The sequence below is a fragment of the Rattus norvegicus genome, chromosome 6 (assembly GCF_036323735.1).
Source record: "Rattus norvegicus strain BN/NHsdMcwi chromosome 6, GRCr8, whole genome shotgun sequence".
Classification (NCBI taxonomy): domain Eukaryota; kingdom Metazoa; phylum Chordata; class Mammalia; order Rodentia; family Muridae; genus Rattus; species Rattus norvegicus.
Genome location: NC_086024.1, coordinates 46,487,521 through 46,502,738, shown reverse-complemented (window position 1 = coordinate 46,502,738; position 15,218 = coordinate 46,487,521). Strand labels below are relative to the sequence as shown.

Sequence of the window (15,218 nt, the reverse complement as noted above, 5' to 3'; positions counted from 1 at the left end):
CTGCACAGGCTGAGAAAGAGCTTACGTGATATGAGGTCGAAGCACTTCTTCTCCTCGGGGTTGGTCTTCACCTGGCAGGTTAGCAAGTTGAGCTTGGCAGGCGGCCGGTTGGCCTGTTTAAAAACAAATGGGAAAAAATGCAGAACGGTGGGAAGTGGGAGCCGGTCCTCAAGAGGACACCTCTTACTAGTTTACAGGAGGGTTTCCAGGGGCGGGACACACAGAGGAAGGCTGGAGGTGGGGAGGGCTTCTTGGACCTCAGCACCACGGCGGCTCTCTACCAGGACACATACAGCGGTCTATACAACCCATCTGAGAGGGCTAGGGCCAGTCCAGAGTAGAGGTTGGTGGCAAAATGCTCTAGAGCTTGGGCTGGAGAGATGGCTCAGTGGTTAAGAGCACCGACTGCTCTTCCCGAGGTCCTGAGTTCAAATCCCAGCAACCACATGGTGGCTCACAACCATCTGAAATGAGATCTGATGCCCTCTTCTGGTGTGTCTGAAGATAGTGACAGTGTAATCATAATATATAATAAATAAATAAAATATTAAAAAAAAGATATTTAAAAAAAATGCTCTAGAGCTAAGAGACTAAGACACAGGGCTTTGACACCTTGAGGTGGCTTGAGCAAGCACCCGGCTTCATTTCATGAGCTTTTCAAAGTGGAAGCATTACTTCCAGGGAAAGCCGTTCAGCACATGCGCATAAAAGGGCATTGTCTGTGGTCATTTGTTTGTTTGTTTGGTTTGGCTATCTAAAATGAGAGCAGGCAGCCATTCACAATCCTAAAGGCCAACCATCACGGGCACTCCACTCGTTTTCACGGAATATACTCCACATACACAAGACAGCAATACATTTTATTGGTTTCAATTAAAAGCTGGGGGGGGGGGTGACTGAGAATAGGGGACTGGAGAGATGGTTCATCGACCGACGAAGAGCAGTTGTTGCTCTGACAGAGGAACACAGATTGGTTCCCATCACTCACTTGGGTGACTCAGCTTATAACTCCAGCTCCAGAAAATCCGATGCCTTCTTCTGACCTCCATGGGTACCATGCACTCGGGACATACATACACGCAGTCGAAACACCCATACACACAAAATAATAATAAATACTAAGTCTTAAACTATTCTCCCTCTCTGCTCTCCTTGGTCACTAGAGGCTTCAGGACACATGACCTAGATTCCTGATTAATCCAGAGACATGTCTAAACCCATAGCAGGGCAGGCCTAACAGATGCTCTTGCGCTCCCAGACCTGGGGATTCCTGCCACTAACTTTACAGGGCTGGAGGTGGGGGTGTAGTAGTCACCATTAAAATGGGTCAGATCCTTGCAACTTGTGAAATCTGTATTTGATGTAAAACAAATGAAAGATCTGAAATCTGAAAATGCAAACTACGTGAACAGGTTTGTCTAACACTCTTGTGGGTTACGGCCATTTTGAGCTTCTTGTTTTTGTTTGTTTAAAGATAGGGTTTCTTTATGTAGCCCTGGCTGTCCCTGAACTCTCTCTGTAGACCAGGCTGGCCTGAAACTCAAGAGATCTACCTGCCTCCGCCTCCCAAGTGCTGGGATTAAAGGTGTGCGCCCAGATAGCATGAACGAATGAAGTCACATGACCTGGGCTGAGCATCTAGGGAGTCAGGGAGTTAGGGAGCAGGGCTCCAACAAACACGCAGGGTTCCACACACTGAGGATTTACTGTCATCACCTTCCCTGGCTTTGGCATGGTTTCTAGAGAAGATGGGAATTACCTGCACTTACATTTTTTTAAGTTCCAGAGAATTCCATATATGCACATAATGAAATACGATCATATCTATCCCCCAGACCACCTTCCCTTCCCTTCTCCAGACTTCATGTCTTTCGGTTGTACAGTTAGTGTGTGCCCACATGTGCGCAGATTTGGGGTCATCCACTGCAGCACAGGAAGCTAACCAGTGGCTACATTTTCAGTAAAGACGAGTCTCTCTCTGCTAACAACTGTAACTGTCATTAGCAACTCAGTATGTGGTATCGGTATGTGGACCGACCGTCCAGGCAAGGATGGTAGCTGGCTGGCTCGCTCACTTGTAGGTCTTATGCAGCTAACCATGGCTGCTACCAGGATACATTTAAGAGCCACAATTCGAGTTACACATTTCCTCTCTCCTCACCTCTGTCTGTCACCTTCCTTCCCTGCTGTGGCAACTGTCACTCTCTACCTTGAATTACCCGCAAAGACAAACCATCACTTGAAGGAGAAGAAAGTCAAGCACAGAGAAGGATGCAGGGCTTCATCTGGTCTAGGGATCCGAGGCCACGAATATAGATAGCTACGTGTTAAAGGCGGCAGCCAAGGAGGGCCCAGAGGCACGTAACAGGCATCTCAAACACTACTAGCTCCTACAGGTTCCACTTTAAAAACCCCTGGCTTTTTGCTCACTCAACTAATAACCAACAAAGTGGTTATTAATTACCAACAAAGATGTGAGGGAAACTTATGAGAACGTTCTATCCATCAAATCCCCTTTGCTGCCATTTTGGGGGGAAAAAAGTCATTATTCAACTTAGCAGAAGAGCAGTGCCATCTTCTTCTCAAGGCAGCCTGTGGCCAGCAGGAAACGAGCAACCAGGAAGATGCTACGCCTTAGAGCTTGCAGCGTGAGGGTTACAGGTTATTAGTGATTCTCCGACTTGACCGTGCTGTTCTACTTTCTACTAAATACCCCAGGCTTTTAAAAGGCATTGATTGATTGGTTGATTTCCTGATTGATTCAGGCCATAGGATTTAACCCTGGCCCCATACACATATGGCAAACAGCCTACCACTTGCCAGTATCTCCAGTCCTTAAAACGCTTTAAAATACAAACCTGTACTCTTCCTTCCAAGTGAATAACAATTACGTTTTAGAATGTTGGGCTGGCCAGGTGTGGTGGCACAAGCCTTTAATTCTAGCACTCAGGATGCAGAAACAGATGGACCTCTAGGAGTTCAAGGCTACCTTAGTCTATACAGTGAGCTCCCAACTAGCCAGAGTTACATAGCAAGACTTTGTCTTAAAAATACATGCATGCATGCATGCATGCATACATACATACATACATACATACATACATACATACATACATACATACATACAAAAATACTGGGCCCTCTTAGGCAGCAGGCAACTCTTCCAGCACAATGTAGCACTCAGGCCTTGGTAGGGTAGCAGTGCTGTGAACTCCATCAAGAAGACCCCACTAAGAACTCTTTGCCCAAGAATGACCGTCCCAGTGCCAGAAACAAACCTGCTGTGGCAGCGCCTACACAGGCTCTCTCTGTGCTATCCTAGACGGCATCTGTGCTCCTCTGTGGGAGTAAAGAGGGCAGCAATTTCACTCCCCAGCGGCTGCCGGCTTCCAGGAGGGTGTCTTCCTCACAGTGCAAGCAAGCCCTAGGAGCTTACACTTCCCACAGACCCCACTCCAGCTGTGTGCCAGGAGCTGCTCTTAGATTCCTACTTCCTCAGACCCACCTTTGGAAACCTGTCCCCCTTTCCTTCTGGCAATGAGGCAGAGTCAGGGACTACTGGCAAAATGGGCAAGCTACACAGGAGACAGATAAAAACTCATACACTCCAGTAGTGCATCCCTCACTCTCAGCCTGGATCACTCACGACTGCAGTGCATTTACTTGGGACAGGGACTAGAGACCCTTTAGGATCCGGACTACCAGGGCATACAGAACAACCTACAGTAAGAGGAGAAAGCAACACCTGGCAGCTGAAGAGAAGATGAAAAGCGAAGCTATCCAGGCTCCTCTGGGGCAGTTAGGTGGAGGCTGCACCGGGACCCACCTACAGCTAGAGGAGGAAGTAGCTGCCAAAGCCAGAGGATGCCTTCCCCCAAGTGGAGGCTCCATGAGAGGCTTCAACTCAAAGCACACAGCTTTTAAAAATATATATCCACTGTGTAAGAAGAGCCATCAGCATCTGGGCGAAGATAATTATAACTACTGTCTGCCCCAGAACTGGGGCAACCCATTGAAATGTAAAGAATTTTTATTATGCCTTTGGAGAGCCAGCTGGAACTCACTTGAAGCCACTTACAATGTCAGCAAGGAATCGCCAGGCACGTCTAAGGGATCACAGCCCTGTTATGGACTTAAGTGGAGGACCTGCACCTCAGGGACCCCAGATATGCCTTGTGATATGGGAGTTTTATCTACAAGAAAGGAAACTTGGCTTTTCCTCTGCAATGACTCCTGTACTGAGGTAGTGTGTGCCTCAGCTAAAATAGACTAATGGACACAGTAAAAATGAACCACATCGGAGAGCATGAGACCTGTCAGGGAAATCCAGCTGTCTTTCTGGCCTGATGTTCTACATCTAAAAGATGCATACATAGTTAAACTTCCCTAGTCTGAAGCAGTCACACCCCCTCATTCCTGTGCATCTGCAGTAGGGAGAGAATGGTACATCAAGATTCCAAGTGAAAGACCCAGGAGCGAGGAGCAGTTGCGTTATGGGAAGATGGATGATCTATACACCTCCAAGTCAGCACCCTGGGCAGAGGTGACAGAGACTAGGTAAGGCTTGCTTCGAATCAGTTCTAGTGATTCTAATGGAATCATCAAAAGTGAAGGGGACAGGGGTTGGGGATTTAGCTCAGTGGTAGAGCGCTTGCCTAGCAAGCGCAAGGCCCTGGGTTCGGTCCCCAGCTCCGAAAAAAAGAAAAAAAAAAAAGTGAAGGGGACAATCCATCCCTAAACTCCCACAGCAACATCTTTGTTTCCATGACATCCTTCTATAAGTTAAGTTTCTTAGGACCCTATCTTAAGTGAACACCTTTCTACTGGGTCCAAGAAACCCAACTGTGCTTCTGTTACACCTCTTAAGGGGACTGGAGGATGATGAGAGAGGCTCAGGCCATCACCCATGCTCGTGACCAAGGAACATATGCAGTGTGAGGCTGTATTGTACATTATAAACACACATTATATATTGCGCATTATACACCTACACTCAACAAAGGGGCAGCCACTTGGCCTTGACAGTCCCGACCAGTGGCACCAGCCCCAGTCACACCAGGTGGAGGGAGTAAAGGACTGTGACAGTGTTCTTGATCTCTGAAAACTGACTGGAAACTGATTAGATCTTCACACAAACCCATACAGGGCTCCGTTACGTTGCGTGAGCTTTTATAAACAGGAAGAAAGGGAGGAAAACTTGGTTAGGGTTGGGCGCAGTATACGAAATTTCTATAGGATAGATATAGAATTCCCTTTCCCTCTAGATTAGGTTCCCAAAATTCGGATGATTAGAAAAATACTCACAGTGCCGTGGGAGATGGTGAGGAAGCCATTTTTAACGGAACACTTCCTCTTCTGCCACACCTTCCGGATCCTTAAGGAGAAGAGGGGAGATTGGATGGGTTTAGACAAGAACACGGGAGAGAGAGAACAGGGGAGCTAAGCAGCACACGGTCCGGCTCAACACCTGGCTGGCTAGCCACCTACCCGTCACTCTTCTTGTAGAGGTTCCCGTTCCTCTCCGTCCCATGCTCCTTGTTTCCCTGAGGTTGATGTAAGCTGTACGCTGTACTTTGGCGAAGTTGTGAGTCCTGAAATGTGGTCAAGAAACTGCTTTTTAATGTATCTTGTTTAAGTCCCAGTTTTTTGGTTTTTTTTTTAAATGCACTATACAAAAAGAAACATATGCCTAAATATTTTATTATTATTATAAAACTTCCCCTCTCATAAAGGCCATTCATAAGGCTGTAGAAGGGAATGTCAAAAACCAGTATTTTTAGTGTGGTGTCAGGGAGGTGAGTGTTAGAACATTGCCTCACCTGTGGCCGACCCTGAATTCCATCCCAGCATTTCCATTCCACGCCCCCAACCCATTAGTACTTCTAAACTAATGAGCCACCTTGGAAGTGCTGGATTTTAATATGGCCCCTGGCAATGACTGGGGGATCCTGTGGTGGTGAAGCCTTGAGAAGGAAGATTCCGTGGTATTTTGAGAAACATTACTGCTTGCCACTTGGGCAAAAAGAAAAAGAAAGCTATTTGGCCTTTCTACCTCAGTTTCTTTCTTGGACAACTCAATAAGACAGTAAATGTGTAAGGAGAGATGCTGTCACATACGTAAACACCTGGGCATAACAACATTGATCAACTGCTCGTCTTCTCAACCTTGTGGTGTGTACACGAGTGTGTGGGAGGGGGCTGGCACTGTTCCTAACTGCTCTAACCCTGACCAAGTGTGCCACACGAACAGAGGCCATCAATGTGCTCTGCTGAGACTCACAGGGTACATCCACCCGATGACAAACTCTACTACTTGAGTTTCCCAGGGCAAGAACCAGTGAGAATTCTCCAGAACCCTGGCCAGTGCCAATCCTGGCAGGTCCCCATGACACACCAAGAGTACAAGGAGCGACCAGCCACCACTGGACTCCAGCAGAACTATGGCAAGTAAGCCGGAAGAGCCCACCAACAGCTCACAACTTAGGCAAGAGCTAAGACCTTTTCTGTTTATTGTGGATTCTGTCAAACTGGTTCACATCTCCTGAGGAAACAAGAGATGTGAAGACATTAAGGGGTTTGTTTAAGGGGCAGAGCCCCTCAAAGCCAGAGCGGAGTGTGGAACAGAAGCTCAGGTCCAGCACCACCGCTCCTTCAATCAAGCTACACTGGAAGTCCCGCCAGAGACTAGGGCCGACTTCCTTGCAGGTGTCAAGCAGCTGATCATTCCCAAGACAGCAAAGGCAGTGGTCAGACAATGAAGGGACTAACACATAACCCAACTCAACAAAGAATTAAAAACACCCAAGAACTGAGGGGACCAAAAGTGCTCGCTTTTATATATATAAAGCTATTCAAAGCAAGGGCGTTATTAGACAGGAGACAACAGTAGGTGCTGTGACCATGACTCAGGGAAGAAGAGACATGAGCCGAGCCAGGAGGCAGAAGAGCCAGCTTGACAGTACAGGCTTCAGCTTCAAGTGACAGCAAGCCTTGGGGACCCTTCCCAGTTTGGAATATTTCTGTAATTTGTACTTGAGGGGGTCATACATACCTATAAGAAACCACCACCTAATTTAAGATCATGGAGGTTGTAGCTATAAATAAGTCTTTTGAGAGTTTTACAGCTCTCTGGGTTAATTTAGGTTAAGATGTGAGGCAGGGTTTCAAATTCCCTCCATTTCTGATGCGGACACAGATGTCTCCGGACCACTCTTTTCTCACCATCCTGGCCACACGGGTGTGGAGTCTACTGGCCATAAACACATGGTTTCTGACTGAACTCAACCCTGTGTCATCCCTCGGCACACCCACCCACAATCCAACATACCACGGCACTGCAGTTGCTACAGCTTTGTGGTCAGTTCTGAAGTCAGGACGTGCGAGTCCTCCAACCTTGCCCCCTTTCATGATTGCTTTGGATAGTCTGAATCCTTCTGCACTTCTGTATAAATTTCAGAGTCAGCTTGTTAATTTCTGCAAAAAAGACAGCTGGGACTCTGATGCAGAGAGCTCTGATGTATGTGGGGAGTGCTGCTTATGTGTAATGCTGTTAAGTCTTGCTATACACCTGATACTGGACCCACGAATGCCAATGTCTGGTGCTGACTTTATGCTCCTCATAGGACGGTAGCCTCAGGTCTACCACTCTCCCTAAAGGATAGTACTTTAAGTCTCAGAATAGCCAGAGCAAACCTAGCTTTCTACATTGTGAGGAACAAACACAGCCCTTGCTTATGACTCTTTTGGGAGACTAAAATTAAGCCCATCAAAGGCTCATTTGAGCCGTGCGTGGTACACACCTGTAATGCTCGCACTGAGACAGGGAGGAGGGGCTAGAAGAGGAACAGTGATGCAGGTATGACCTGTGACTGGGAAACCAAACAGCCCAAGAGGCCTGGGCCTATAATAGGAGGGCAGACTTGAGCAAGAGATAGATGGCTCAGCGGTTAAGAGCACTGACTGCTCTTCTAGGAGCTCTGAGTTCAATTCCCAGCAGCCACAGGCTCACAACCATCTGTGATGGGATCTGATACCCTCTTCTGGTGCGTCTGAAGACAGCTACAGTACACTCACATACACACAATAAATAGTTTGTTTTTTGTTTTTTAAAAACAAGAAGGGTGGGAGAAGCAAGTTGTAGGGGAGAGAAGAGGCCAACGGGGAGGACTGAAGTGTAGCAGGATGCACTGGAGATGGACAGCAGCCGAGTTGTCCATTACAACACTGAGGGTGAGCACAGAACACGGCCTCTCTGGTTCACTACCGCATCTAGAAGCTCTCAGCTGAAGAAATGAATTAGTCCCTGTCAGTAACTGCTCTCTGGTGAAGCCAATTTCCTCAGACCTCAAACTCTGCACAGCCTGACCCACCACAGCCTCTGTGCCCCAGTGGCTGCCAACCCAGCCATGCCTCATAAACTGCATCATTTCTTCCAGGGTTAGAGCCTCCTCAGACAGAAAACAGCTCTCCACCATTCACGCCAGCACTCTAGAGAGCAGCCACCTCGATGACGCGCAGCCTGCATCTACTACTTACTGTGAGGCTGTGGTCTCAAGTCACCAGACCTGCACTTTCTGGACGAGGACAAGGTCACCACGCTGTGAGCGGCCTCTAGCAAAGCAGCACTATGGAGAGGGCGCTCAGAGGCCGTCCACTGAGACAGGGCTGGGGATGGACTAGAAGGGTTTGCAGAATTCAGCCCTGCAGGGAGGGGGTAGTGGGGAAGCTCCATTCTCGGAAAACATGGCAGAAGAAGTAGAAGAAGTCTAATCTAAACTTGGAAATTTTCCATTACCCTTGCCTTGCGTGTCCAAAATGTATCACCTTTACAGTAAAATCATCTATAACAGTGAAAGTGGAGACATTAAAGGTTGAAATGAACCAGCCACTAAGATGTATGAAGAAATAGCTATGACCAAAACATGCAAAATTCTGCAATTTTCGAAAATACTGGGTACTTACTCTCCTAGACTTCGGTCACAAAAGGTAAATGCATTTAGGAAAAAAACAACAAGATTTAGTTACAGTCTAAGCACTGTTTTGTTAAGCAGTGACTTAAGTCTACTGAAAGGGAAGAGGATTTACATTAACTTCTCACTACATCCCAGTACTCAGAGGCTGAGGCAGGAGGATCATTTGAGCCTGTGAGTTCAGGGCTAACCTCAACAATGAACTAGAGACAAAGTTACTCATTTTAATACCAAAGCCACATTGTTATCACTTAGTGAAGTGTGGGGGACACAAGATATCACCATTCTAAAGGAACGATGGAGAAGGACCACAGATGACTTGGCCACTAGAGTGGAGCTGTATTGCTGCTGCTGTTGCTGCTGCTGCTGCTGCTGCTGCTGCTGCTGCTGCTGCTGCTGCTGCTGCTGCTGCTGCTGCTGGTGTGTGTGTGTGTGTGTGTGTGTGTGTGTGTGTGTGTGTGTACGCGCGCGCGCGCGCGCATCTGTGAGAGTAGCCATGCAAGTGCCATGACAGGTGTCCTCATGTTGGTTCTCTCCTTCCATGGCAGCATCTGGGAGCTGAACTCGGGTATTAAGTTTGCGTGCTGACGGCTTTCACCCTCTGAGCCGTCGTCCCGGCTCTCTCTCCGTCTTTTATTTTTATACAAGATATCATGATATAGTTCACCCTGGCCTGGAACTCACTATGCAGCAGCAGCAGCTGGCCTCAAACTCAAGGTGGTCCTCCTGCCTCAGCCTTCCAAGTGCTGGGATTACAGGTATGTGCCTCTAGATGCAGCCTAATTCCTCACAGATAGAACACTCCTGGGCTTTAAGGGGATCTGTTCTACCCCTACTCCATAGACCAGAGGAAGTTCCCACAGGGCAGTTCACATAAGGTGAAGTTCACACGGGGGGGGGGGGGTCACACACAGCACGACAGGGAACTCACAGTCCAGAGCTAAAACTTAGGGCACGCGTGAAATAACGGAACTACCAGAATCTGGCAGAGCAAGAAAGTACCACACCTGGCCACCCAGGCTCACAGTAGCCGCTGCTCCTGGAAGTCACTCTCTTAAAACAGACAACCTTATAAAACTAAACTTTAAAAACCCCCAAAACCATTTCAGGGCTGATAGACACGGTCCTGTGAGCCCCTGGTAGATACAGATGTCATATTCCTCAGCCCAAAACCTCTAAGGCATTGGTGGAAGTAGGGGGCGGAGACTGTGATCCTTCAATCTTAAATCCCCTCACCTCTTTCTGTTCAACCTGTAAGGCTGATTTCAAAATATCTCGAAGTTGTATCAGCTGTCGTCGTTCCTCATCCTGGGCCTGTTTGATCTTTAAAAGCAAGCAAAGCAGAGAAAAGTAAAACCGGGGTGCATCTTAGACGTGGCAGATCGTGGTGTTACCACACACAAGCATGCACGGGAGTGGCCTATGCACACCACCCCCTCAGCGCTGCTCCAGCAGCGCCAGTCGTTTCTGGACAGCACAGTGTGCATTGCACAAGGTTACAGACCTGGGCCTGAATGTGCTACCAGCTCAAAGTGTGGTAAAGCGGCACAGAGGCGGCTACTCACCGTGTGGAGGTCCGTGGAGAGCGTCTCGATGGAAGGCTTGAGGCTTTCTACTGCTTTCAATCCATCCTGGAAAAAACTGGGGGAAAGAAAAGGCAGAGGATGCATGTCATAAGGGAGAAGACGGCTGTTAAGAGACAAGAACTGTTGAAAGAAAGGCGGCTGGACAGGATGTGATGCCTGGGGGAACAGAAACGATCCGGCAAAAACCAGAATAAAACGACAAAGCTGTAAATGAACAGAAAACGAATTATAAATCCCGAGCATTTGTGACTTTTTTTTTTTTTGACCCACATAACAGGAGACCTGGTTTTTCAGTTAATAAGTGGAAATTAGACTCTCCTGACAGGGGCAGTGAGGGCTTTGAGGCCAAAACTCCATGGGATACAGGCGGGAGTGTGTACTAGAGAATTCCCCCAATGGGAAACAGTTGAGTGGGAAAGAGTACAGGAGAGAAACCAGGCAACTTTGACACACATGAATGGCCGGGCTCCATCCGCACAGCAGAAAATCGTGGTGGGGTCTAAAGGTTAGAAAGCAAAAGCAATCTCCTACAGATAGGGACTGACGCCCATGAGTTCACCTAAGACAAAGGACTCAGGAGTTGTTGCCAAGTTGCTGGTCTTCAGCACAGCCCCAAAGCATGCTGGTCAATCTTACATCAACCTGACTGGATTTAGGACCTGAGAGACTCACATGTGGGTCTGTGTGCAAGGGCATTTCCAGAGAGGAAGCAAGAAAGACCAATGTGAATATTGGGGATGCCATCCCATGAGCTGGGGCCCCAGATTGAGTTAAAAGTAGGCAGTAAGCCAAAGCTTTCTGATACCCTACCTCCCCCATTACCATTGGGGGACCTTCCCTTTGGTAGGCTACACACACACACACACACACACTGTGAGCCTCCTTCCTTAACATGCTTTTATAGGCTATTTTACCACAAGAAAGGTAAGTGAGACATCCTGCTGGGCTGGGGAAATTCTGTTGTTTTATAAGTCTGACAACCAGAACTCTATCATTCCTGGGAAACTTAACACAAAAAGCCAGATGTGGTGAGCATTCTAATTCCAGCACTCCTACAGGGAGAATGGAGGTGAAGACAGGAGAACTGGCCAGGAACACACATCACAGAAGAAAAAGAAAGGCTATGGAAGGAGAGGGCGGGTTCCCAGAGTGATCTTCGGACCCCGGGGTCACCCCATAAAACGCATGCATCACATACCCCCACACACACACAAATTCAAGAACAAATGATAGAAATCTGAGCTGAGAAGAAAATGGCCTGGGTCTCACATAAAATATTCATTCGTGTAGGTGATTTTTCCTTTTTTCCTTTTAAATTCACCAGTGGTCCTATGAGACTCTTTCCTACTGTGTGCCGCAAAACAAAGGGTCATGAGAAAAAAAATGTGGCCTGTAACTCAACTTAGTGGTGGGACACACACATCTACATACACACACAGGCATGCACACACAAATGCATATGCACACATGCATACACATGCATACACACACACACACACACACACACACACACACACACACACACACACACACAGTGGGCTATGAACCACAACAGCAAGCCCAGGACACACTGAGGCAAGGCTACTAGAGTGTTCTTACCGCACTCCTTAGACGCACATGGTTACTATACATTCTTGATTTATCTGGTGTTTCTTTTCTAAACAGACTGTACTCCTGGATTAGCAATTCAGTTCCTGTGACAGTGAATGATTTGTCCAGGTGTTGGTGGCCAGAGTAAGGACAGAAATGCCAGGTCCCCTGCCTCTCTGTCTGGGCCCCCTAAATTGACAAGGAAATCTTGAAGAACTACGGAGTTACAGGAACCAGAAACTGGGTTTGCTCCCATTATGAACTCACGTGATCCCTGTGGTTTAAAGTTTTTCTTTATGTAATGATTCCCGTAGCACCTCTAAATTCTGGTGGTGTAGTTAGGTCATAAGAGAGAAAGAGACAGGGCTGGAGAGATGGCTCAGTGGTTAAGAGCACTGTCTGCTCTTCCAGAGGTCCTGAGTTCAATTCCCAGCAACCACATGGTGGCTCACAGCCATCTATAATCAGGTCTGCTGCCCTCTTCTGGCCTGCAGATGCATACATGCAGACAGAAAGCTGTATGATGTATATATAATATATAATGTTTAAAGAGAGAGACAGACAGACAGACAGACAGACAGACAGACAGACAGTGCAAATATAGGAAAAGCAGAAAGTCTGACCGCACATGAAGATGGTGGTGCTTGGGAGGGAACGGGTGTGCAGCCCTAGGATTGTCTGGAGCTTGGCAGCTCCCCCTGAGATAGACGGGGAGAGCAAGCATGGAGCCAAGGGCTTGGAGACCTGGTGCTCACCCATACACATGTTTCCTGGAGAGTGCACTCAGAAGAGCCATAAAACTTAGGTTAAAAATATAGATCTCATCTTTGTCATAGCCTTGATGTACTTACAAATCTACCTACAATGCCCACCCCACCCCTTTCAAAACTTCCGCCTGGAAGATGCCAGGCCTGGATAGCAGCTTCAAAGCACAGAGGCTCTCAGGATGGCTGCTTCGGTGACCTCCGTGTCACCGGGACACTCGCAGGTGGGTGTCCCTGCGAATCTTCCCCTAAAGTTAATTAGCATTTTTCCTAGTCAAGCATTTTCCTCCAGTCAAAGAGCATTTATCATCAGTGCTATCAAGCTGGACTTTGTTCTCTGGCCTATTAGACACTTTCTAGCCGGTTCAACCAGACTTTCAAGCCCTGGAAACAGAACTATTTAGATGCAATCTCTGGTCCTCTCCTGGACCTTGCACGCTGTATACCAAGCCTTTCACACTCACTCACACTACCACCATCACCCCAGTCGGGTACCTCATCTGTCGAGGACCTGCCAGTAGCACCCACCTTTCCTGGCATGAAAGTAAACCCCTCCAGAGCTCCGGTTCCCAAGTCTCACCAACGCAATACCTCAAGTCCATCACGTACAGCTGGCCATGATGGCGCTGAGCAGTAAGCACTCAAAGCGCAAGACAGTTTAACAAACCTTTCCACCTGAGAGCGGCCGCCTCCTTAGAGTTACTGCTCCAAAGGCTGCCCTACTTCTAGATTCTATTACAAAACAGCATCGTCCCCTTCAGCTGTTCCAGGGATGCAGGTGCCCTCTTTACATGGAATAAAAAGCCATGATGTATTCTTCAAAACACATCAAAAAGCCGCTAAAAATGTTAACAAGCAAAAATGAATTTAAAAAGCAAAATTAAGTAAGGTGCATGGAAGTTGTCCTAAGGAGCGGGATACCACACAGAGGCTTCTCACACTCGCCAAAGACAGCTGTGGTGAGGAAGCTGGGAGGCTAGGGACCCGGATACCTGAGGAGGGAACGTGAAGGACTTTACAACATGCAGAACCGTACATGCGGCCCCAGGTTCACAGGGTCTGAGAGCCAAGTCTCTTGGGCTTCGTTTTCTCTCCCCATGTATGAATTAACCAATGTGAGGACACAGCCCACACACACGCCCATGTGCTAGTACTCATCCAAGGAGGAAGCAGGAAGATTCATATTTTAGAAGGTTTTTTTAAGCTCATGGCCATAAAAGGCCAAGTAATTCACTTTCCACAAGTGGCCTGTTGCTACCCAACTGATTAGTTTGTGCAAAATAAAGAAGAAAAAGGAAATCTGAGAATAACTTCTTCCTAAAAATAAAAACTCAGCAAGGAAGCGACCCACTTCCTACATAGACTGGCAGCCGGGTTACAGGGAGGGCAGCAGCTGATCTGCTCAATAGTCATTGCCTTGAGTCTGTCAGGGAAACCACCTTAAACATTCTAGAAATTCCAGGTCCTCCTGACGCTGGGCCAGTCTTCCCCAGCACATGCTCCCCCTGACCATAGCTGTAGGGAGGCTAAGTCACCACAGGCACACCAGGGTGAGCACCCGAGCCTGCTGCGTACACGTATGTGCCTGGTCCACGTAGCAGCCCTGGACATGGGAATGAATGAAGAGCCACCTGGGAGGCACACAGAGGCAAGAACCTATCAGGGCTGCTGCCAGGACTGAGTCCCAGGAGAAACTAAGACACGTGTGCTGACACCCTAGGAAAGCAACAAGGTATGGGCAGTGATACCAGCCCCAGGCAAAGCCCATTCAGGGGGAGGTAAGCAAATGGCTGTGGCAACTTGAGCCTTCACACTCTCCACTCCAGCTGTGACCAGTCCAGCCAGGCTACTTCATCTCTGGCAGTCCACTGTCCGAGGCTGCTCTTTTATTAAAAATGTATGTGTTTAGCGTTATGAGTACATGTGTGTGCCTGAGTGTATGCATGTGTATCACATGCCTGCAAGAGTCCTCAGAAGTCAGAGGAGTTGGATCTCCCGAAACTGGAGTTATAGATGGATGTGAGCTGTTAGGTAGGCACTAGCAATCCAGCCTGAATCCTCTGGAAGAGCAGCCAGCGCTCTTAGCCGCTGAGCCATCTCTCCAGTCTTCAGAACAGTCTGGCAGACACTCAATTCCTAAGTCCATCTCCCCAACCACATCCCTTTAACTCAGTGCCTTGCACGGAGCCTGATGTATCGGGAACTCCATCAAAGACTGCTGGGCCGGTGAGTAAAGGAGCCATGGGTGTGTACTTACACCAGTGCTCAGGGGCCTGGGACAGAAACAGGACCGTGGGGAGGGCTGACAT

At 48.0% G+C, this 15,218-nt stretch overlaps 1 protein-coding gene across 6 annotated transcripts in view; it reads right to left on the bottom strand.

Annotated features, from left to right (window-relative positions):
* Positions 1-15,218, bottom strand: part of Asap2 (ArfGAP with SH3 domain, ankyrin repeat and PH domain 2) — a 163,065-nt gene that overhangs the window by 46,931 nt on the left and 100,916 nt on the right. For all 6 annotated transcript variants that reach the window (XR_010052116.1, NM_001108704.2, XM_063262069.1 and 3 more), the window contains 5 exon segments: positions 10,535-10,610; positions 10,206-10,292; positions 5,488-5,591; positions 5,305-5,374; positions 26-113 (listed from right to left, as the gene is read on the bottom strand). Coding sequence is in view for 5 of the 6 variants with exons in the window: in NM_001108704.2 (NP_001102174.2) it covers positions 26-113; positions 5,305-5,374; positions 5,488-5,591; positions 10,206-10,292; positions 10,535-10,610 (425 nt within the window). In the remaining variant the exon portion in view is untranslated.